Source organism: Halichoeres trimaculatus, unplaced genomic scaffold, assembly GCF_033239565.1.
Source record: "Halichoeres trimaculatus isolate MK-OKI-2021-1 unplaced genomic scaffold, fHalTri1.1 fHalTri1_scaffold_19, whole genome shotgun sequence".
Lineage (NCBI taxonomy): Eukaryota > Metazoa > Chordata > Actinopteri > Labriformes > Labridae > Halichoeres > Halichoeres trimaculatus.
In genome coordinates, this window is record NW_027437197.1 from 20,258,830 (window position 1) to 20,283,935 (window position 25,106).

Below are 25,106 nucleotides of genomic sequence, written 5' to 3' on the forward strand. Positions count from 1 at the left end.
GATCTTGGTCATGTGATTAACCCTTTGGGTACTGAAACTTGGCACCGAAAGATGAAGCATATTTTGATACTTAAGACTACAGAAGCATTTCAGTCAACTCATTAAAGAATAGCAGTGAGAATAGCATGAGTTTTTGCCACGCAGGAGGGCAGCTGTATTTTGCAAACCAGGAAGTGTCAACGTCTGGATTTGAAAACTCTGCAGCATCTTACAAAAGTCTTTCTTTGCGTTTAAGTGAAACATTTCTTCCTCCTGCACCAGAAGTGTCGATCTCAGTTTGGTACTCAACCTCCTGTTGTTTTGTTTCTACAATCTGTTGAACCTCAGCTGAAGCTCTTCTGTGATGCTGTTGGAGATAATGCTTTGGCAGAGAGGCAGTAATTGAGAGTAATTCCAAAAGGCAATCTGTACCGCCTGGATAGGAACAGAGAAAAAAGTCAAAATGCTGCAGAGGTGCGATCACACCGCCTGTGCTATTCACGTAGACGTGAGAACATACAATTCCACTGAGAGATCAATGGCGTCGTGTCAGACTAAAAGAACATCGCTCCAGGCTAAAATGAGGAGAGTAAGCAATCGAGGGACTGTCAATCTGGAGGTCGGTATAGTGAACAAAGACTGCAGTGACTACTGTGATTACCCCAGGATCAGTCCTTGTCTCTGTTTAGGCAGAGGAAGGATACAGCGACACAGACCTGATAGGAAATTCACTCAGTCAACTTCTGAAACTTCCTCAGTGGACGTTTTCTGGCTTTCCAAGGACAGAATTAACCGAGCTTCTCCCTTCCTGCTCCTGAGTGATCAGCTCTTCTGTGGCTGTTATTGACAGTGGCAATGATTAGAGTAACACTGATGATGATGACAGTGATGATGATGGGTGTTAACAGGGCTAGTTGCTGCAGGATCTCCCAGGGCTGGGTTCAAAACGACAGCACCGTGCCAGGCCAGAAATTAACGCGCACACATACACGAATTCTTTGACATCATGTCACACTGGGAGCAGATTATCTCCCTTTTTCTGTCTTTTCTGTTTTCCACAGCGCTGACAGCCCCCTGCCACAGCGTTTTAGAGAACCATTCACAGGTGACAGCCTCTCTGACTCAGCCTCTCTCCATCACACTCTCACTTTTTGTCCTTTTTCTTTTTCTCTGGTGAGAAAGAAAGGGGGGCTCCTCACCCCACCATATGTGAGCGTTTTGTCTCTGCGTTGTATTCCTCAGCTCTCTCCTTCACCTGTATCCCTCCCTTCTGAATACGTCTTCCCTCTCGTGCTTGTTCTGCTCCCCCATGGGGTAATTGCTCGGAGCCGCGCTTCCATTTTTATGACTATAATCGAGGCCAGAATGCTTATGCCACTAGATTTCTCCTTGCCTGTGTCACAGCAGCAGCAGCAGCAGCAGCAGTGGAGGGGAGAGGAGCGTAGATAAGGCCCTGAGGAGTGGAGAAAATCACCAGTCGATTGTAATTAGAGTCCTTATTTCGCCCATGGAGGTGGAATAGACACTATCGCCTGCAGAGAGGATTCAACCTTCCTGCTGTGCTGCTGGCTTGGAAATTCATAATGGTGATACTGCTGCCATGAAGCTTTGACCTGACCCCGACTGTTAACTTCTAAAGCTGGGTCAAAAAGACAAAAAAAGGCTTCGGCTTCATTATAACATGAGAGAAGCTTGCATTGGTATCTCCAGTGGGTAATATTTCAGCAAGCTCATCAGACCTTTAAGAGGGAGCTGGAGTTGTAGTACTCAAAGCAAGGTCAGCTCATGGGCTCAGCACTGAAGGCTGGAGTCTGTCTGCGCCTGATTTGGATAAAAACCAGGTCACAGAGTGTAACTCCAGTTTGCCAGTGAGAACCAGGAGGCAGCTGGACTTCTCATGTGTAATGGACCCTCAATACGAAGTGGGAAATTTCCACTGAGGAGCTCTCTGGGAGGCTGTGAGCTGGAACTGTGCAGCACGCCTGTTAGGCCAGCACTGTGGTACATATAGGCATGTTCAGGCACAGAAAATAACAGATTACTCTGAGGGTAAAGCCTCATAATGGAGGGGGACGAGTGGCGCACCAGCTCACAGCCTCTGCAAGGGCAAGAAACTGATACTACTGCCGTCACCACAGAATTAAAGATCTGTTTCCAGAATATCAATGACTCAGATGGGACTCCATCACCTTTGCTCGGCTGAGGCTTTTATTGATGTAAACACGTCAGAAGTAGCTGCCAAGTAAAGGCACTAAATTGGGTCTGTGATCAAAATCCCTTCAACACCATTACAGTTACAGAATCATTTTCTAAATATGTTCCAGTGTGTTGCAAAATGTCTGCAACAGAAACAACACTGCCATGTTTCTGCAAAAAGCCCTGACATCACAAGAATTAAGTCATTGACCCCCTTGTTTCCTCACTCTATCCGTATTTTCCTTTCCTCCCTTCTACCCAGCCACGGGATGATTTTTATGGTTTTAAAACCTCATCAAAAATCGATGATATCAAATATTTATGACAAGCTCATGAGTTTTGAGGATAACCTTTTTTAATAAATTTGCGGAGCACGAGATGGGAGGTAAGTTTAACAGACCACTGGTGGGATAAAGCTTTCCATTGCATAAGTTTAATAACCCCTTGTGCTAGATTACAGCTTATACAATATAAAGTTTTGTAGAGTCCACCAAACTAAATCTAAATGATCTTAAATATTTCCTAGTGTTGTAAACCAGTGTGAAAGATGTCATGTTTCTTCATGCAATCTGAGTCACATGTTCTTTTTCCGTCCTGGACTGTATCAGTTTTGGAATGACTTTTTTAACAACACTGCCGTAAGTTTTAGGAACTCAGGTTAAAATCCACCCTTCTATTGCAATATTTGAGATCCCACATAGCCAAGCTCAACTTCCTCCCCTGAAATCCCAGGTTTTAGCATTTACTTCCCTTCTAGCGAGACTTCTTTGGAAGTCTTTAAAACACCCTTCTTTATCAACATGGCTGAATGATGTTATGTGTTTCCCATAGACTGTATAAAACATGGACGTAGTCTCCCCGACATCACCCGTCTGTTTCCGAAACGGAAAATGAAGCAGATTGGCTATCCCGGCCATATTGGTAGTGGCAAGGGCTTCGCGTACAGCTATAGAGCGCCTGTCAGTCACATGACCCGAGCTGTGCCTCTGATTGGGCGAGCTCACAATCTTAATATCTTCCGAACCACTGTGTTTGAAAAAACTTCAGCCTCGTACAGTGTGTGCGGATAGTAAAATTAGCAACTCAGATGGGAGACGTTTTTTGAACCAGGCTGAATTTGGTCAATTTCTACTTTAAAAACGGTTATTTTCGGCTTGTAACTTCCTGTACTTTCGGAGCCAGCCTCAAGCAAACACTCCAGAAACAGCAGATTTTAGCACTTCCACATCGTCTCATATTCTTAGCTTGGGCTTTCCTAAAAATGGAAAAAGTAATCATAATGATAAAGGGAAGTTTTTTGTTTTATCTTTTAACTTTGACGTTTTTACGTATTGTGTGTATTTCAGCACTTACTTATTTTTTGTTTCATAACTTTCTCTGAATGCAGAGACAATGTTTATGGTTTTGTTAAAAGAAAAAAGAAGAAAAAAGAGAACATAGTGTATTTTGAATTTATACTACTGTTTTCCTTTGATTTTGTCTCCAATTAAAAAAAAGGAATTAATCCTTTAAATGCCAGCTTTACAAAGCAAATTCAGAGTTGTGGGCTGTCAAAGAGCACCAGCTTCGTCATCACCTACTTCCCTCCCACTGTTTCCGCTCCCCGAGTCTGTTGATGCCGTTACACAAACATCACCAAAATAGGCACACAGGCAAAACCATCTGAAGACATATGTATACATTAGGAGTGCCTGTGAGGATAAAATCAAAGTCGACTCCAGTAGAGGCCTCCCTCTGGTCCTGCAGCTATTCCTCTCCTGGGAGCTGCAGTGGAGGCAGAGATGAGGGCTGGGTGATCAATATGATGCTCTTTAAAGACCTGACCTCACTCATTGATGGCTGCGCTCAGTGGGTGCCACAGGCTCTCTTACAAAACGAGCAGAGGGCTCCTGTATACTCGTTTCAAAATCGAAATTTGGCTTGTTGTGAAAGGCTGTTGAATACAGAGCTGAGAGCAGCTGCTGGGATACTCCAACATCTACGGTCCATATTATTCATATCCATATTCATGCAGGAAGACACCTGAATGGGAACATTAGACATCATTTAACAACAATACAGTAAGTGATGCTTTGGCAGCAATTATGTGCTGCAGCTTATTTATGCAACACTAAGCTGTGAGGGAATAGATTTGTATATTTAGTAATAAAAATCAATTCACATATTCATGTTATGTCCATGTTTTTTAACTTTTTTTTGCAAACAAAGATAATGCACCTCTACCTTATTCTGATCTCTTATAGGAATTAATAAAATCAAATCAAAATTAATTAAAATTAAATTAAATCAATAAAAAATCTATTATGTGAATCCTGAATTTCCCTTTGGGATACTCAAGTATTTTCATTTTATTTCATTCATTTCATTTCATATAAGCAGTACTTTTGGTTTAAATGGCATTAAAGATGCAGCATGTGCATCCTGCAAGCATGGAAGGAAGGAGGAAAGGAAAAAGTGGAAGGAGAAGGAAAAAAAAGGTTGAATGCATTGTCTGCACATGAAATATTTGGTTGTATCTAAAAATACTTGCTTATTTTTGCGTGTATAGCCAGGTAATGAGTATAGTGATCAGGTTGTTGTGAAAAAGGGTTTTTACCAGAATCAGAAAGGACTCTATTTTGCAAACAACCCTCCCACTATAAATTATCCCTTAATAATGCATCCGCCAGTTCATTGTCAGAAGAGCTCCTTGCATAGAAAAGGCTGGTATTCTAACATTTTCCCAGTTTGTCAAAGCTCTTTTTCTAAAAAACACTGAGATTTATGTTCTAGATCAGATTTTTTTAAGCTTTTCTAATAAAAAACTTGGCTGCTAAATTTGGATTCCAGTTGAGTTGCAATTTGTCTTGGCCTCTATAACCGACTTGTTGATGATGTAATCTTGTGGCACACTCTTCCCTTTATTAACACAACAGGATCCATTAGCATCAAATTAGCATTTTGTTTTGCCAATGTTTTGTAAAACTCACTTCCAATTTACATACTATTAAGGTGTCACATTAACGCTGAGACAATCAAGGCCCAATTGGAGGAAAAAATTACCTGGATGACATATTCTCTCACATATAGCTTTTCCATAAAGCTGCAGTGCCGCTGCCAACTGATGAGTTTTGTGAGTTTAAAGTTTCAGTTCGTCATATGACAAAGTATCTCAAGAAGCAGATGCAATATAAGGAAGTATAGGAAGTATCTGAAGTCTTTGTAGGTTTAAACAATACAATAGAAGTTTATTTTAGAAAGGATTACAGTCAGTAAAGAGGTGTCATGATGTCAGGCAATCACAGGGCATTTTTTATGCACACCATGTAAGCTTGGACAAAAGGCAGTCAACCATTTAATTCATGAAACAGCTGGGAGCCGTTGATGGCCAAGTGGTTGAAAGCAACTTGATTGAATGTGGCCATCAACACACTCCAGTGTCAGTGAACGCTTCATTGAACTCGTGCCTGCTCTCATTAGGCACACAGGCTACAGGCATGAAGACTTTAATGAAAACCTTTGTGTACGATGCAGCAATATCACGCTTTAAGACTTCTCCAGCTGTTAGTGAGACTGAGGGAGTGGATCTGTTAGAAAATAACTGGATCATGTGTTTTTTTTCTGACCAAGTGCCAACAGATTCCACTTAAAGCTGGGTTGGTGGTAAAAAGATGTAGTATATATCATCTGAGGTATTCTTGCACTGCTCCTGCTTATTTCCCAAAGAGAGCAAGAAATAACCTCTAATTGAAAAAATTGGTTTTGTCGAGAAGTTCAAACCCTGTTGACTTTCTCTCCTCGCACTCTGGGCCAATCACGGCATGGAGTGGGTGTGAAAATTGGATTGCAAGAAAGAGTATCAGGGGAGGGGGGGTTCCAAAGCTTTTGAGCATCGGATAAGCACTTTTGATGGAGTGTGCCGGTGCCTTGAAGGATTCACCCTGTCATGTTCCCCAGGCAGGCCCAGTTAGATGAGACCATTGCAGGCTTAGTGGGAGAAAGATTCAGTAACTCAGGAGCTCACAGGGCACAGGAAAGAAGTGATTAATACCACTTCTGCTAATTTCACACACTGGCTGTACGACACACTGATCAATAAAACCACAAAATTATTGTTCTTAAGTAACTTAATAAAACAGAGACTGTTCTATTTGGTGATTCTTCACAATCTGATCATCTGATCAAAAACCCCTTTGTAAACGGTGCAGACCTAGAGAAAACCATTTGCTTTAAATAGCTCAAGACTCGACTACTTCAATGCGTTGTATGTCTGTGTCTTCAAGTCGTGCATACAGCTATAGGCGCCTGTCGCTCATGTGACCCTGAGCTGTGCATCTGATTGGAAGAGCTCACGATTTTAATATCCTCTGAACGGCCGAGTCAGAAAAAGAAAATAGTAAAATTAGCCATTCAGACAGGAGACGTTCTTTAAACCAGGCTGTAAATAGGTTAATTTCTGCTCTGAAAACAGATTTTTTTGGCTTGGTGTGTATGTGACTTCCTGTACTTCTGGAGCCAGCCTCAAGCGGACACTAGAGAAACAACAGATTTTAGCACTTCAGCATTGTTTCATATTCTTAGACTGGGGGTTGCTGCTCATGTTATCATGTTGCTTTTTTGTTTTTGAAGCCCTTAAAGTCCTTGCCTCTTCCTATCTGACTGATTTAGGCCATGTCCCTATGTTTACGCCTGTCATTCAGTCAAAACTGCAGCTAAAAATCAACATTTTCTTAAAACTCTGGCCAAAGTGAAGATTTTGGAAACCCTGGTTTCATGTTTACGTGTAGACAGCGATTAACAGATTTTTTGGTTTTCAAACGTCACAGCTGAATGACAGAGGTGCATTCTGATTGGCTGGCACGGGTTTTACGCCTGGAAAACACTTAACATTATGGGTTTGGCATGCTTTGAGCCACACTCACTGGTGAATTTACCAGCTGCGTGAAGACAAAAGTATTTTTAAAAACGAACAAGGGGGGCATACTCATTTTTGAAAATACCCGGCTACATGTGGGCATGGCCTTAGAGTGTTTAGAAGCCTACTAGAGCCTTACGGTCCTCAAACCAGCTCTTGCAGGTAGTCTCCCAGTGCAAGAACTAAACACTGGGTGCTCGGGCCTTCCCAGTATGGCCAAGGCTCTGGAAGAAGCTGCCCCCTGAAATACCTAACATTACTGGCTCCAGGTTTTTCTAATCCAGGGTTAAAACCTGTTAATTCAGACTGGCTTTTAACACACAGTAATGGGGCGAGACATTCTTGCCATTATAATTTTATTGTATTGTTATTTTATTGAATTTGAATTGTTTGGTTCTGATGTTTTGGATTTTAAAGGGGACATATCATGCTTGTTTCTCCTTTTCACTATGCCAGACTAGGATGCCTGTAAAGCATTTCTGCCCTCAGTACAAGTCATTTAGTTCCTTCTTTGCCCCACAATAGTGTTCTTAATATCCTCAGTTTAGGCCATTCTGAAGATCTCGTTAAAACACTCTGTTTGGAGAATGACCTCCAGTAACCTCGCAACGTCACAGCCCTTTGTGCTCTGATTGGTCAGTTTTATCAGAGGGATGGAGGGGGTAGAGCCAGGGGGCGGTTTTTGCAGCATGGCAGTATTTACAAAATCGCCACATTGAATGGAGCAGACCGAGCGAGTTTGCTGTTTGCCAAAACTTCACCGTAAGGCATCGATAGCACCAATAAAATGGCAGAGTGTAGAATACGTCCTTTTGTATTGGACCCGAGTCAGACCCGGACGGTTCTGCAGCTCAGGAGGAAGAAAATCCACCTGGACACAGATCATCTCAGGACGCTTCAGTGTGGTGAGTCAAACAGGTACTGTAACATGTATAGTTTATACATGGAAATATAGGCAGACTTCACCAATAAACTATTTCTATAACAGGGCTCCATCCTGCTCCTTCACTTTTCTCTGTCTGTTTTATCCAAAGTGTCTGAAAGTGTCGTCTAAAGATTGCCTCTACCGTTATTTCGTCACTATGTTAGCACTCAGTCAAGTTAGCCAGAGCTAGTAAGGAGCTTTATTTATACTCGGCTCCTGGTGGGTGTATCCCTCGGTGGCGGTTGTGTGACTAACTGACTTCACAGAGGAGGAGCTGCTTTATCAGATTACTCCAATAAAAAGAAAGGATCCTCGTGTCGTCATGATGGTCAAAATCTCGAAGCCAAATGTCAATGACCTATTTTCAGAGGCATCAAATCTCGTTCTAGGATATCAGAAAAAATATAATATCTAATTTTTTGAAAATTCAGGGGGTGTAAGGTCTTGTTTTCAACTTTATTATTTTATATGTAAGTATTAAATCAGGGATCAGCATGATATGTCCCCTTTAATGGGAAGCACTTCAGTCACCTTGTATGTAATAAAGGGCTCTACGAATTCAAGTTAATTGATTGATTGATTAATTAGGTACACAGAACTCCAAAATCTGGGGCTTCAGAGGATAAAGACTATGGCTGATTCTGCTGTTTTTTTAAACCTGGGAGGCCCTGCAGAGGACACACCCAGCATTTTATAAAAACAAGTGCAAACAGACAAAAAAACAAGCAAATTAAGAAAACACTAATTTCAAACTACATGTGCAACATTTATAAACTGTACTGCCAAAACAGACAACACAGCGAAAAAGCAGATGCCAGCAATTAACACAGCATGATCAAGTAATTATTAATGAATAATTTATAGGGAAATAACAACAACAGCTCCATGGATGACTTTCTCATGTAACTGGGGAGTATTTATCCTTTTAAAACCACAGGCAGCTGTGATGTCGTTTTTTTTTTTTTGATGGATACAACTTAAATACATGCACCATGAAGGCAGAATAATCCACACTAGAGACAATCTGTCTGAATGAGTGCCACAGCCTCCCTCTGCTTCAATTACACTTAAGATGAAACAGATAAAAAAAAGTAGGTCTTAGATAATCCTCGAAAATTACCCCTTTGGCTGAATTAAATTTTAATGAGATAATAAATACGGAAGAAGAGGGAATTTGTAAAGTTAATTCTAAATTACAACAGTTTTAGGTTATATGGATGAGTCAGACTAAAAAAAACAGCGAGCATGATTCTTCAAAGGAAGTCAGACTGTGCAGAAAGAAAAACATTGACATTTAAAGGCCTAAATGGGGTCTGTAATAAACCATTATGGATGTGACATCCAGATGCTGGATCAGTGCTGTTACGGAGGCACAGAGCAAAGGCAGGACACTAATGATCAGAAACTGCAGCAAGACAGAACTAAATCCCCAAATGAATGGCAAAAAGGCGGGGGCGTGTTAGCTGTCAAAACGAAAGACAGAAGCAACACAAGCCCAGTGAATACACATGGAGAATTATAGTATGTTGGTGAATCTGTCCTTGTTTGGGCATCCGTGCAAAGCCTGCGCAGCTGTAACTACAGCTGTGACAGACACAGAAGTTTGTGGTAAACAGGCAGAGAAATGAAGAAAGGAGAAAAAGACTTCTGTCAAAGAGGGAATCAGCCAATGAGAAGGCAGAAAAAAGTGCTCCAAAAAGAAACGATAGTAGAGCCAAAGAGTAAACACTCAGCAAACACCCAGCCATAAGCCCCAGCCCTAACCACGACCACAGCTACAGCGCAGCAGCCTCGCATGTTTACATCTACAGAGTGATCCCTCGAAGGTCTGCCTCTCAACAATCACAGGAAAACCTCATGCAAAAATCCACAAGCGGGAAACAGCACTCTCACACTAGCCTAGTCCCTGACCTCCTGCATATTTTTTACTCGCACTCACCCCGTGATTTGCCTCTTCAACTGTTAAACACCGAAGAGAACGGTCATTTTCCAGGCTCGAGTCTTTAGCAGGAATCCCCTCCGAGGCATGTCTCCTTCCACTCGCTCTGAAAGCAACAGCTCAGGCAGGCGACTCACTCTTCCTGCTCGCCTGGATATATCTGCTCTAACCGGACAAGCCACTGAGGAATACTCAAGGGAAGGAAGTGACATCGACAGGTGCTACCTCCTTCCTTCCTTCCTTCCTTCCTTACTCTAGAAAACAATGCAACACTTTCCCGCTGTAAACCTAAATACTTTCCTCATGCAAAGTGTTACCACACACTGCAAACATATTCAATTCATCTCAATATGAAGCACAACTAAAGTGACACCCAGGCGAAAAAAAAAAAGGCACATCAGGTGTCACAGGAGGGAATTAATGTCATTAATAAGAGCAAAAGCTCTTTAGCCCAGTTTGCCCTGTGTTGGATTCCTGATAATATGCAGCGCTGGAGGGAAGCCAGAGAGGAAAGGAGAGTGTGCATGTGTGTAACAGGAGGGAGAGTGGATGAATCACAGAGCCGGGCATAGATGGAGTGAGTCACAGGGCATGTCCCTCCACGAGCTCACAAACCCTGCAAGAAATGATCTCCTTCCTTGTTCATTGATGCATGGTGAGGCCGTGACTGCAGGCTGTAAACAGCAAACAGATACTAGTCGTACTTATTCCAATTAAAATTTTACAAAAGTCCAAAAAGTGGTCGGACCAGTAAGACCACGACTTGTTTTATCGTCCCACACATGCAGAAATGACTTCTCCTAACTCTGACTTTTTGATTACAGTCACAGCAGGGTGTGTGGCATTTATATGCAATTAAACATGTCCACCTACATTTCCCTGGGGATTTATTTTAATACAGTGTCAGTCAAAACACATTTATTATTCAGTAACTATCATCAACAGTTCCATGAAGTGAAACTTGTCACATGAACCAGCTGATAAATCAAAGAAACCTGGTACCTGTTCTTTGACCGAGGCCAGGATGTTGTTGGCGGTGTGTTCAGCCTCCATGTTGCGGCCAGTTGATCTGTCGCGGATGGTCAGCAGAAGCCCCTCCTCCGTCACTGGGCTCTGCTCAGGAGCTGGCATTCCTCCTGTGTGAGCAAACACACACAAACACACACACACACACCACGATCCGGTCAGCACAACTCTCCTCGACAAAAAAACCAAACACTATCTTGTAGACACATTCCAGGCTGTGTGTGCATGTGCAAACGCACTCTACTCTTAAACACACACTCATGTCAACCACTTCTCGAAACACACAGGGGAGTTGTGCCGATAAGTGACTATCAATGGTCACATGTCACCACTAGCAATACACAAACACACACCCACACATGCCATATGGCCCATAGAGAAATAGCCTGTCGTCGTTTCATGTCTACAACCCTGCAAATCAATTCCATATGTATTGAAACAACAAGAATTTAATAATGATTAGTGTAATACAGCCAGATAAAAGAATACTGTATAAACAGAACAACAACCACTGTTTAGTAAAAGGCCAAAAACATTGGAAAACCAAATCCAAGCAGAGCGTAGGCTGAGCTGAAACACCAAGCCTGTGTGCACAGGTGAGAAATATACGTGTCTGTGTATAATATCAGTAAAGAGGTTATAGCAGACAGCGGGACAGGCCATCGAGAGACAATAAAACCAAAAAACAAGTCAGCAGCACAACAGCAGAGATAAGGCGTTCCTGTCAGCATCGCTCTCTCTGGCCTCTTGTCCAGGATTGAAATGAGATAGTAGAACGAATAGTTATGGCCTCATTATATCTGTAGACGGGGGGTAGTATCAAGGGAGCAATGCTGAAGGTGGATCCATATTTACTAGAAGGAGCCTGTTGAGCCAGACGGGGCATTTGAAGGCTATGTTGGCTGCCTCACGGCTCGGGGCTGCAGTAGAAAACAAAAGCAAAGGCTCCAATAACACAGGAGATATGCGAGTTTAGGGATCCTGAGATTTTACTGTGGCTTTTACGGCCTAACAGATCTACTGCTTCTGTCATCTCAGAGATACCAACACTAAGGAATATTCAACCTGATGGTTTTTTACATGTATCTTTGTTTTACTTAATCCAAACATATTCATAAACACAAGGGATGATTCAAATCAGTGAGATGAAAAATGGACTGCTTTTTCTACAAGGAGCAAGATCTGCTCTTTACTTGTCTGTCATATTGGTCATTATTTAGGACTGCAAATGAAGATAACTGGAAGATAAGAATGGGAATGGAAGGTTATGACATGATTTAGAACAACACAATGCAATGGGATATAGTGATATACAGCGGGATACCAAGTGATATGGTAAGACACGATGGGCTCTGTCAAAACATTTGTCCTATTTCAACTGTCAAAGCTTCTGTTACACAGGACAGCAAATATACCCACTTTGTGATCTTTTTTCTGAAACAGATTCTTTCTTTTAAGTAGTGATCTCAGAAACTACAACTTTTTGGGGCATTTCTACTTAACAAAAAGAAACCTTACCCACTTAACAAGTGTAGTGTGTGCACTGCGATACGGTGCAATACGATGCAGCATGGTACGATACAGTGTGACACGGTACGGTACATTGCAGTGCAATTTGATGCAATAAAGTGCAATACAGTATGATACAGTGTGATAGTATGTGGTATGGTACGATACAGTGTGACACGATGCAGTATGGTGTGGTACAGTGTGATACGAACAGTACGGCACGATACAGTGTGATACGATGCGATGCGGCACTATACAGTGTGAAAAGATGAAATACTGTACAATATAGTGTGATCCAATGTGTTACGGTATGATACAGTGTGATAGGATGCGATAGGGTATGGTATAGTGTGATACCATGTGATAGAGTATGATACAGTGTGGTGCGATGCGATAGGGTACGGTAAAGTGTGATACAATGTGTTAGCATGGTACAGTGTGGTGGGATGCAATTTGACACTGATATAATATGATACAGTGTGATAGGATGTGATACAGTACGTTACAGTGCAATACCCAATACACATTTGGCTCACAAATATAATAATTTCAGAACACCCTATTCTCGGATATTTGATCCATTACCCAGCAATGGTTTGATGTTACATCATGCTACCTGATTAACGGAAGAACACAGAAGTTCTCCAAGGGATACAGAACAGAATAAGTGTCTCTAGCTTCACCACAAGGGGTCAAAAATAGTTACACTGTAAGTCAAATTGGAAGACATGCTGTTTAGAGGGCAGTGTTATCAAAAAAAAGAAGAAAAAAAAGATTTTTATATTTGGCTCAGCAATATAGTTACTCTGTGTTACTTTTCATGAGTTAGAATGATGATACACTGAAACAAGAATATTTTTTTACTTCATATGAAAACATTGAATGAAACTGAGTACTCTGGAAGAGCTACTGTGTGCAAATGGAAACAATTTTAAAGGCTCAAATATTTTCTTCTCAAAGCACTGATAGACCAGAGTACAACAGCACGTACGCACACACACACGCACGCACACACACACACGCACGCACACACACACACACACACACACACACACACACACACACACACACACACACACACACACACACACACACACACACACACACACACACACACACACACACACACACACACACACACACACACACACACACACTAAGCTCTGGTTGACAGCCAGTTTGTGTGAGCTGGCTGGTGTGTTTACAGTAAGAACATAAAAGTTTTGGCCAGGGATGAGGCAACAAGTTTGTGGGAGGTCCCCCAGGCATTTGGAAGAAATGAGACCCAGAGGTATTCTGGGAGTCCGTCACCGAGGCTTCACGAGCATTTCAAGGTGTCTGAGCTTAACAGAGCCATGTGCCAGGGCTGGTGTTAAATGACAGATAAGGTTTTTACAACAACAAAGTATGTGAGTCCACACAAGATATGCCATGCATCTCCCTGTCAGTCTCCCAGATTCCTTTCCACTTCATTCATAGTGTTGCAACAGACCGCCCCCCTCCCCGACTACCTCCCGCCCACATAACAGCCCTCTGAATCAAGGACATGGCATTTCATTTCCAGAAAACAAAGCTACAGGAAATGAGGAGAGCTGTTTGAGTCCGACAGAACTCCTCCTCCCTGACTTCTTCACAAACACAGACAGGGCTGACCTGCTGCGATTTTTAAAAGTGACAGAAGTTGCCAACCCGGTCAGGGCGGACAGATTCTTCTACCTTTTTATACAGTATCCCCTCAAAAACAAAGTGTGCAGCTATGGAAACTTTAACCATATGGAAATTATTCAAATTAAAATATATGTTTTCAAAAACTGGGCTTGTCATGTCTTTCTATAAATGTTCTCTTTGTGATAAAACACAATCCCTGTTGAAAAAAATGACTTCCTAGCACAAAGAGGAAATTCCTCACGCCTTGACCACAACTTGTGTATTTAATCTGTCGGTATGAATAAATCTCAGCAGAATAAACTCGACTGTAGGAAAGTGCACACTAAGCAGACTGTAGGAAATGGAGCCACAGAAAAAACAACATACAAAAGGAAAGTGAACCCCACTGTAGGCACCACTACACCAAGAAAACTGTGAAGTGTGTCTGAACCTACCTCTGAAATTTCCCATCAAACCTGGTCCAGAGCAGAATGATTTCTCTCCTCTGAGCTCTGCTTGTTGATCTTAACAGCTTCACGAAAAAGTGAAGACTTGGATGGTGTAGGCTACCAAAGTCCTATATGCACACAGCTGACTGGTTCTTCAACATTTCTCTTTGTGTTTTCTTTCAAATACTGAGGAGAAGGACGCACTCACTGAACTATCTAGCTGTTAACAGCTTTGGTATGTCAAGACCTGAGACGGGTTGAAGCTCACTGATCTGAGATGTAAAAGGGGACGCTAAGTAGTCAAGCCGGGTCTGTGAAGCTCTTCAGACTGTCATTAGGTTAATGCCTGAGGTCCAGACTGGGTAGTTCCCACAGAGTTAAGATGACCTCATTCTGGTCCCAACAAAAGGCAGACTAGTGTCTAATTATTACCATTAGAGCTATTTTTTACCCCAAAAGAGCAGAATATAGAAACTCTGTATGGGATTGCATGAGGAGATCTTTCAGGGAAAACGACAAAATTATGAAGTGGTGTTCTGGCTGGAAAAATAGTTTGTGTTCTTGTATTTATTACAAAGAGTTGAAATGTGGAGATGAAACGAAAGAGCTGAGTCGAAACTCTACGAATGACGACACTACTGCCAAAAAATACAGTTTCAGCACTTTTTTTTGTAAAGATTTACAAAAAAGTTAAAATTAAAGTTTAAACCATTTGTTTGGATGAGCCAATACTGCGAATCAATAAAAGCAACAAGATGCAATCAGCTTTTGTTTCTGACTTCTGTTGGTGTAACATCATGATATCTTCAACATGTTTCCAACAGGAAGTGTTACAGTAATCTTGTTATCAGGACAGTGTGATGTTATCAGCAGCTGTGACAGGCCAGACCATCCTGCTTCCTTCCTGTCACGGTGCTGATGGATACGTGACACATCAATTAACATATGAACTCAGGAGTAATGTGGTCAGTTTGAAGCTATCAGATTACATCAAGTATTCTTTGAAGAGGAACTGATTCTGAAATCAGTTTGAAACAGGTGATTTCTGGCCAGATAAAACCTCCAGTTCTTATTCTTTGAAACTTTTCAGTTTGCACTGGATCATTTGAATCTACAATATCAGGATTACTCTGATCCCTGCGGAGGGCTTGATTCAGGCTGGATATCAGAAATAAAAAGTAAGGAACAAAGTTGTCATGTCTGAAGACGTTTTTTTTTGTTCCTAACATTTTGAGAATTGAGTGGAAATGTCAAAAAATCTTATTGATGTGATTTCTTTCTTCTAACATTCGACAGAAATGATGAAAGTTTGACATTATTCCCAACTTGTCAACTATATTCTTGACATTTCGGCTTTATTCAGAAAGAAAAAAAACATATCCTTGGATTGATTTTCTTCATACCTGTCAGAATAACTTAAAGTTTGACTTCAGTGTGAGAAAGCAAAATAAAAATCACCCCCTCCTTCCCTTTCCCCCCAAACGCCTGGCTACATTCTCCCGCCTAGAACAAACTTATGACTCTGAACAGTATTTCTTTCAGTGGCACATTTGTCTGACTTTTCAGCACAGAATAATAAGCATCTCTCTTAACAGACACTCTTTCAGTCAAAGCTTAAGCTCCTCACTAAAGCCCCAATGTCTCCTGGTCTGCCAAGACACAGCATTAGCCTGACCCCACCCTGACTCATTGCATCATGTGATCTGATCTACTGACCTCAGTCTGCAGCCACTCCTCTGAGCTTCTTACACAACCCCTCCGTCGGTGACTCTCCCTCCTTACATGTAGTTTATGGTACAGAGCAAAAAGAAATGGAAGCTACGGTGGAAAAGGTTTGTAAAATCCAACCGTCAAATCTGTGGATCTTCATAAAGGGGAATGTAAAGGCTGCCCATCAGAGTTCAGACAGCTCTGCCTTCCAGGATATAAATACAGCCTTATGCATCAATTTCCTCTGCAGACATGAATTCATCAGTTCGCTGATCCCTCTGAAAGCCACCTGTGCCTCGTGTCACCTTCCCTGCAGGAGCACCGCAGCAGCAAATATAATCTCAGTCGTTATGCCGGCTGCCTTTACAAGCACACAAGAATCCAGGTTACTGGGAGAAAACAGGTTGAGGAACAAACAACACAGTTTCATGACTGCTGCAGCTCGTGTGTTTACAGAGAGCTGGACAGAGAGCGTTTTTCTTTCAGGGAATATGTCGAGCCAAGAGTGCATACTTTCTGTAAGTGTATCACCGAGATGTCATTCTGCTGCCAGTGAAATGTTTTCTTTTCCTTTTGTTTGAGAACGGTGGTGTGAGATCATGCTTTTGCTGAGGAGAAGTTTCTTTGTGTTATTTCTCCTCATATGCTTCAGAGACTGTTTTATTCTCACATGATACACATGATCACAGATTGATCATTTTAAGTTCTCCAAAACACATACCTATCACTTATTCACATACAACCCCTGAAAATTCCCCCAAAAATGTGTTTCTCCCTGCTGGAGGGGGATGTCTCAGGAGGCAAGACATGACGCAATAAGGGCGCTGCAGAAATCATAGCGTAATGTTTACAATTCACAGATCCAAGACGGCAGACGCAGCAAATTATCACCCTGTGATTTGCTGATGTGGTGCATTTATATCAAAGCTGAGTGGGAGGGAAGGAGAAAAAGTATGAAGTAGCTTTGGTATGTGCATAAAGAGCACACACATCTCATGTTTCAAACTATTGAAGCCATTTTTTGTCAGTTTTGGAATACCAAGACATAACAACACCAAACCACCCTAAGATTCATTACTGGTGACAGTTTCTCAACCCATCTTTGCATCCTGTATGACAAAGTAGGCTGGTCCTCATTATCAGGTAGACGAGAAAGACATTGGTTACTTTTCATCTATAAAACTCTTTCAGGACATCCAGCCCACTAGCTGCTATCAAACCCGTTCAAGTGACTTGATTATTCTTGAAGTTCCAAGAGGAAACAGCAAACTGGTGAAACATCTTTCAGCTTTTGTGCAGCCCATAGTTGGAATGCGACACAGCAAACACTTTCGGCTGAAATACACCAGATGTGTCTGCAGTGTGTCTCCCTTCCATCACGGTAATCGGATCAATAAGGTTTCCATTCAAGTCAATGTGTTGACTTTAGCCCTGTTTCCACTAGGGATGGGTACCGAATTAGGTACTTTTATAGGTCCGAATTCAGTCAAAAGTACCTGGTACCGGTTCATGTAAAACCAAAAGGTACCATGTTTAGGTACCTAAATGCATCTCTGTAAGTGTGAGGGGGTCAAAGAGTAGGTGATTTTCCATGCTGGACATGAACACAGCATTGCAAGGTTATATATTGAAAAATAAAAATGTTTTATTGAAAAATGTAATATTTAATTATTAAACAAATTAATATTTTTACCACATAAACACAAAAAAGTACCAAAAATTGGTACCGTTGAGTACCAGTACCGATTGCCAGGTATCGGGCATCGGTACCGTATCGTTTCAAATGTGAAAGGTACCCCATCCCTAGTTTCCACCAAGCAAAATGGTTCAGTTCATCTCGGTACGGCGCACATTTTGTGGTGTTTCCACTGACTTATCCCGGGACAGATTCCCAAATATCCGAGACGAGCCGTCCCACTTTTTGGGACCCTTTGGTATGGGTGCCAGACTGAACCGATCCGCTGTCGGAACGTGAAGCTACAACACTGCAGACCGTTGATTGGTCAAAAGAATCACCATTTACCTTAACGGCGGCTGCGTTTCTTCTGGCGGCACACAGACTTCTCTGAAACAAAGCTTGATTGCACTTTGTATCGAAGAGCTACATGCCAATCACAGAGAGGATTATTTATGCTCTTTGTTAACTGTGTCGCGATTCTCTTCTTCCTTGGATTTATTAGCAGGGTAAACTGTGTCGCGCTGCTTTGCGTCACGCTATTGTTTAGCAGCTGTGGCTTTTGGTATCTGGCTTACACGACACCTACCACAAGAGGGCACGGTTTTGCTGTGGAAACACAAACGGGATCAGGCTTATGCCAAACCGTACTGAACCAGGTGGAAACGCGGCTTTACACTGGATGCGTTCTGTTGCAGTGTGTTTGCGTGGCTGGTCATGTCGCAGGTATCAGCCATCCTATTTTTGACGGACGTTGTGCTGTGACACAGGGTAGGGATGATCGAGCGGGTCTGAAAATCGTGACTGAAAACTACCTAAAAACACCCAGGGACTTTCAAAATAAAACAGACCGTGTCAAAATCAGTTCATAGCTTAACAGCGATGACAAACAGACATAATGAGCAGAGCCAGACCAGGAGTCAACAGGTTTGAGGTTTCACAGCCCAACATGAATGAAGAGAGTCAAGACTTTGCACAACGGAGTCGCAGTGCAGACATATCTGATGTATTCAAGGCGTGAGACTAAGGTCAGTTATCAACACAGGACAGTTTCATAACATCATAAGGAAACACTTTGTAGATGTTTGTAACTGTTTCTAAGCTGTGCTTCACTTATCCTCTAGTACCCACATACGTTCTGTTGTTATCTTGCTCATTTATTGTCTTGCAGTTGCTGTTTTAATGTACTCTCGACATCATCGTAAATGAGAACATGCTCTCAATGGCAACTCGGGATTAAATAAAGATTGAATAAACAAACGAATGAATGTTTGTGAAATGATATATGGGTTGGGAAAATTCCAGACAAAGTCAGGTTAAAAAGTGTCTGTTTTAATTAATATTTGCAGCACACCCCCCAAAATTTGTGAAACTGCTAAGATTTTAGTGCATGTGTGAAAACAGCTTGGGGGAAATAATCTTTCTTTCATGTTCATCCACACATCCATGACATTTATGTCTCTTATCTACAGCAGAAATCTACCATGAATTTAACTGTTCCCCTCAACGCTTACACAACCTTCAGCCCTAACCTTCAAGATTTAAGTTGAAGCAGAAATCCAACGGTAACCAGGTGACTCAAGCACACTCACTTCCTTTATTTCTCTCTTTACTTCAAAGGAAGATAAACTGTTGCCACCTGAGCACAGGCAGTGTTCCTCCGAGTCAATAGATCCATTGTCTGTCAGTCAGGGAGAGGAAGAGATTTGTCTTCAGGAGGCTGAGTGACACCAGGTCACAGACATTCAGCTCTGACAAATGGAGATGAGCTCAGAAATAATTATACATCAGCCTGAATTTCAATTGCAGGGAGTCACAGGGAAGCAGCAGTTCAAATGCTGATTGCTCCGCCTTGCTGAGCTTTAAAGGGCTGCGAAAATCTGCTGCACAAACAGAGCTGAGGGCTGCTCAAGGAGCCTACAGCTGGGCATATCTCTCCTCTGTACCACACCTTTTTTAAAAGAAGGGGTGAGTAATTGTTGATTCAGTTCCTTTGAAATACATCACAGTTCCATACACAAATGTGGCAAACCATGAAGGGAAATTACAACCTGTTTAAGCTGATTTGTGCGCAATGAGATAATAAATACTTAGTAGTTCACCACCCCACTTAACCTCACAACCTCTGGCATGACAGTCAGACACAAACAAGAATCAAGCCAAAAGATAAATTAAATGTTCTCTGATTTGCACAACTTTATTTGGAGCAGGGGGAGCTGATCAGAGGAATAATGATGTTTGTTTTAAAAGAAAATCCACATGCGAGTTGGCACATGGTTCCTCTATCTCATCTAGAATGACCTTGCAGCATAATGTAGCATGTTAAACTTTGCTGGCTAAAAATAGGTTAAACGCTAACTGCTCAGCAGATAAAAGGACGTGATATCCCTAAAGACACAGCGTTTTTAATTGCTTCTTCCAGACGGCGTGTTGACTAGACTTCCTGGAATAAGACTGACATTTGAGGTCTGGTATAGTTTAACAGAATTCACCAAGATGTGCAATAATATGTCTCAGACTTTTCTATCAGCTCAGACAGCATTCAGGTTTTCAGTCACTGAGTTCCCAAACAATTTATAAAATCCCCCGCTACACACACACACACACACACACACACACACACACACACACACACACACACACACAGCGAGGCTAAACACAGGTTTGCTGACTGAGGCCTTGAGGGGTAATAACCCTGAGCTGATCCTGAATGTGTGCAACACAAATATCTCAGTGGTTCTATACATACTACATGTCTTTGCTTAACCTTAACCTCACACAGCTCACCCCTAAGTATTCGTGACCTCTGTGTTACACGTGGAACATTCTTTTAAAGAGGATGACTAATACTTGTTAAGTGTATGATGGATTCAGCAGCAGTAAAACACACAAAAAGTTATTATTAGACCCCTCAATGTTTCACTCCGCTTCCCTCCACAGCTGAAAATGCTTTCCTCATATCGACACACCCTACAGCCAAAGAATTCCTCCTTTCCAGAGCAGAAACACTCTCACATGAAACCACTCTATCAATCATTAGCCTGAATAAGCTGCGATGAATTCCTCTTTAAATAGACACATACCTGTTCTTCTGTTGGTATAGGATTAGAGAATGTGAGAGGTATGAGTGGAAACGTCAGGCAGGCAGCATCTCCTCCACCTTCTCAAGAAAGCGGTCACTTACAAAGTAAACCAGCTGCACCCATGCTTTCTTCACACCTTGAACCTCTGCCCGACAAATGTTGCAATAACCTGCGGACGATAAAAGCATGTGTATCCACAGGGCAGGGCTGGCTTGTGAGTGAAGGCAGGAAACACATAATGCAACACACAAACCTGCGAAGAGTCGTATAAAACAGTGTATGCACAGCACTCCCTGGGCTGCTCTTTATCTTCCAAGATATGTTTACTCAAAGGGGACACGGGGAAGACGACTGCAGACCAAATAATCTATGTTTGCACTGTGCAGCAGTAAAAACACAGAACTGACTCTCCACTACTCCCGACTTTCACCCTCAACACCATTTCCTCACAACAACACCTCCACTAATGGGAAGTAACTCCTGTCTCATCAGCTGCTCCCAACATGTCGCCGCCGGTAATATGTAGTGACAGAACAAGACGTAAATTATTCTGATTGCATGAAAATCCCACAACAGAATCAGAGTTTGTGCCAGCCCCAGACATGCTTCATCCTGTCACACACTGTTAGACAAATACATTAACACCCTAATGCTTTTCCGCATGCAATTACAATGCAAACAGAGCAGTTATAGCTGCAACGCCTTCAAGGAAGGAATTACAACAGAATGCTGTGTACATCTCTGGAGAAGTCCATAAAGTGAAGTCATTTGTTACAGAGGATTTTGTGTGCTGGTTGGGGAATTATAGAACAAGAATGCAATGCGTTTAGTGATGCGGATTATAATCCTGATAGGGTGAGCAAGGAACACGCTGGAGCAGGGACAGATATTTATGTTGATATGTCTGTCCAAATTCTGCACTGCTTCTTTAAGCTTTGCAGTTAGCATATATTGAGCATAGCTGATGTGCTCTGCCACAGTTGTAGGGGTGGGTAAAATTATTGATTAACCCCCTACAGCCTGAATTAATTTTAAAAAGAGATTGTTTTATCAGGCTACACAGGGCAGGGCTGCGGGAGGATGCATGTTGCTGGAGGTGTTCTACAAATATTAGTGACTTGATACATATGCTGTGGGGTTGCCCAAAGGTCCAGGAACTTTGGTCTACTGTTCATAATTATATCAAAACAATTATTGGCCAGCACATCCCTTTTACTTCAATTTTATATGTCTTGGGTGACCCTACTTTGTTAAAAGATTTAGCTCCTTCCAATGCTGAATGGGTGCAAACTGCTCTCATGTTGGGGAGAAAACTTCAATTAATTAACTGGAAAGGTTCCACTGTTCCTGCACTATCTCTGTGGTTCACCCAGTTAGCGAAACTAGCTGCTTTAGAAAAACTGTCCTTTAGGTTGATAAACAGGGTGGAGAAGTATTACCAGAAGTGGGGATGTTACCATGACTTTACAGAGAAGTGCTGACTAAATAGATTGGGTTCATTATAGTATGGTTGACATTAAGAAACATAACTCTGAGATCTGTGGCTTTGTAATGCTATGACTAACATTGATCTACCAGTACACGTTTACTTGTTTGTCACGTCTTTTTTTTAAAAAAATATTATTAATATTTTATTATTGTTATTTATTATTTTGTTAGTGTTTTGTTTATGCTGTTTTGTTACCTTATTTACCTACAAGTATCAAAATGTACACACAGAAATATTGTCTCTTCTCACTATCTGGCAGAGCCATGTATGACATTCATTAATTGTCTAAATTGTGTAGTTGTTGACGAATGTCCTTCTTATGTTTCTGTGTGATCACTTGTCACCGTTAATAAGAAAAAAACTTTAATAAAAAATATAAATCATAAAAAAAGATATTGTTTTATGTGTTTTTGCTTTCTTACAGATGTAAAATTAAGTGGAGATTGTAAATTTTGGCACAGTCCACCCAAAATTATAATTAAGTTATGACATGAGAAGTTGATCCCCTTGTCAATACATTGTGACATAGTGGATCTGATATGATCTTTGGTTTGTGTAGAATATAAATCAATAGATAATAATGAGATACAAAGGTCATTTCAGCTGCATCAAGACCTGACAGGTTTGTTGCAAATTTGCAACAACAGGTATCAAGGGGTTAATCGATGCATCACAATATTTCCCCCATCCGATTCAATATTGATTTGGTAAATCCTCTAAATTTATTCACCTCCTAAATTCATGGCTTTGTGTGTGTGTATCTGTGTGCATGTATGTATGTATTTATGTATGCATGTGAATTTGTAGGTAGACTTGTATGTTTATACATTTTTTTCCTGTCTTTTATTTTGCCTGTCCAATATATACTTATTAATTTTTATTATTATTATTTGTCATCATAATTTTATTTTTTATTTCCATTTATCTAATCTCTTTTTAAACTGTTTGATTCATGTTCATTTCATTTCATGTCTATAGATATAGGAAAATCAATATAAAAATTTATATCATATTCCTACATTTGAACCCTCTTTACTGCCTTCTACTCTGCTCTACCCCTTTGTTTTGTTCTTATGTTTGCTCTGTTAGTGTTAGCACAAATGTTCATTGTTAATCATCTGAATCCAAATATTTGCTAAGCTACAATCCCCGTTGTAAATATAAAACAAAAAAAAATCACAATTCAATGTTAATAAAGAGACATTATTGTAAACTGGGATTGTAGCATTATAAATGCTCAATAAAAAGAAATACAGGTAAATTTATTCACCTCTTGGCCAGTGAGGGGAGCTGTGCATGTTATTTGCATTGTATGGACAGAGGCCGCACTAGACCAAACAAAACAAGACAGCAACAAAAGCAAGCAGTAGCATTAAACCAATCCCTTTAACTTTTAAGTCTGACTGTTAGGTTGTTTTATTGCTCAGAAATGTGAGGTGACAAACTGGACATGTTCATATGGGCATGAAAATGAATATTTAAAAACTGTCAATGGAAAATCGAATTATTTGTGTATTTCTATGTCTTACTGAATTGACGAATCAAAGCATTTAAATCAATATCGAATGGATTTTAAATCAAATTGCGAGGATCTTAGTAATACCCAGCCCGAGTATGTACTGCACAACAAGACCTTGCTTCTTTTTTTAGTTCACTCTCCTACTTCTTCCTCTCAGGGCCCAGCAGCTCCTCAGAATGCTTTAACATCTGTACAAAGTATCTGTGCATCTGGCAACTGTCATCATGGCTCGACTCTCAAGGCCAGTTGGCCAGTTGACTTTGTGGCGGTTGTGTTTACAGATCCAGGATTCTGGCAGAAACCATTTTTTGCCACAGTGTCAACAGGCAGTGGTAAAATGTGCAGACTGCTTTAAAACGCTAGGAGTGAGGCCATTCAGAATAACAATCATCCTCATGGGTTTTTGACCAATCAAAATCATTCAACACAACTGGATAATAACCTCATTCAACAGTTTGGCTGAAAGTGTGTTTAATCAGTGCTACAGTTCATCAACCCCATTTGCTGTGTCACAACAACTTGTATTTGCTACTAAATGTTTTCTATAGATTTGATGCCGTGCAAGATTCTGGGATAAAAACATTGGGCCGCAATCCTCCAAATGGAAAAAGTAGAGAAGGTAAATTAGCATAACAAATACCCGCTATCAGCAACGTCCTGGCTCTCATAATGTGAAGTGTCTCTGAGGTGAATAACTGAGCTCACTCAGCACCTTCTATTAAGACCTATTACAGCAAGAAATGAACTATCCCAGGAAAACCAATCAATGGGAACGTTATGAATTGTGTAACTCGAGCTGAGCTGACTGTGCCGCTATGAAAGGGACAATTTTGTGGGTCTGTTGTAATGAATTTAGGGAAATAAAAAAGATGGCTTTTACATTTCCTGTCATGTAAACACCTCACTTTGACATTTAATTAACAATTCACGTTACAGCAAAAATAAATATTATGCATGATGAACGATGCAGTTTTGCTGTGTCATGTCTAACTTTTTCCTTGTGTTGGCGAGGAGCTGAATGATATCTGTCTGTGGGATCCACTTAATGAAGCATGACTTTAATGAA

The 25,106-nt window shown here is 41.2% G+C and overlaps 1 protein-coding gene across 5 annotated transcripts in view; it reads right to left on the reverse strand.

Annotated features, from left to right (window-relative positions):
• pkp4 (plakophilin 4) overlaps positions 1-25,106 on the reverse strand; it is a 96,817-nt gene that overhangs the window by 63,816 nt on the left and 7,895 nt on the right. For all 5 annotated transcript variants that reach the window (XM_074694190.1, XM_074694188.1, XM_074694189.1 and 2 more), the window contains one exon: positions 10,936-11,069. In XM_074694190.1, coding sequence (XP_074550291.1) covers positions 10,936-11,064 — 129 coding nt within the window. In that variant the 5' untranslated portion in view covers positions 11,065-11,069. The remainder of the gene's footprint in view (positions 1-10,935; positions 11,070-25,106) is intronic.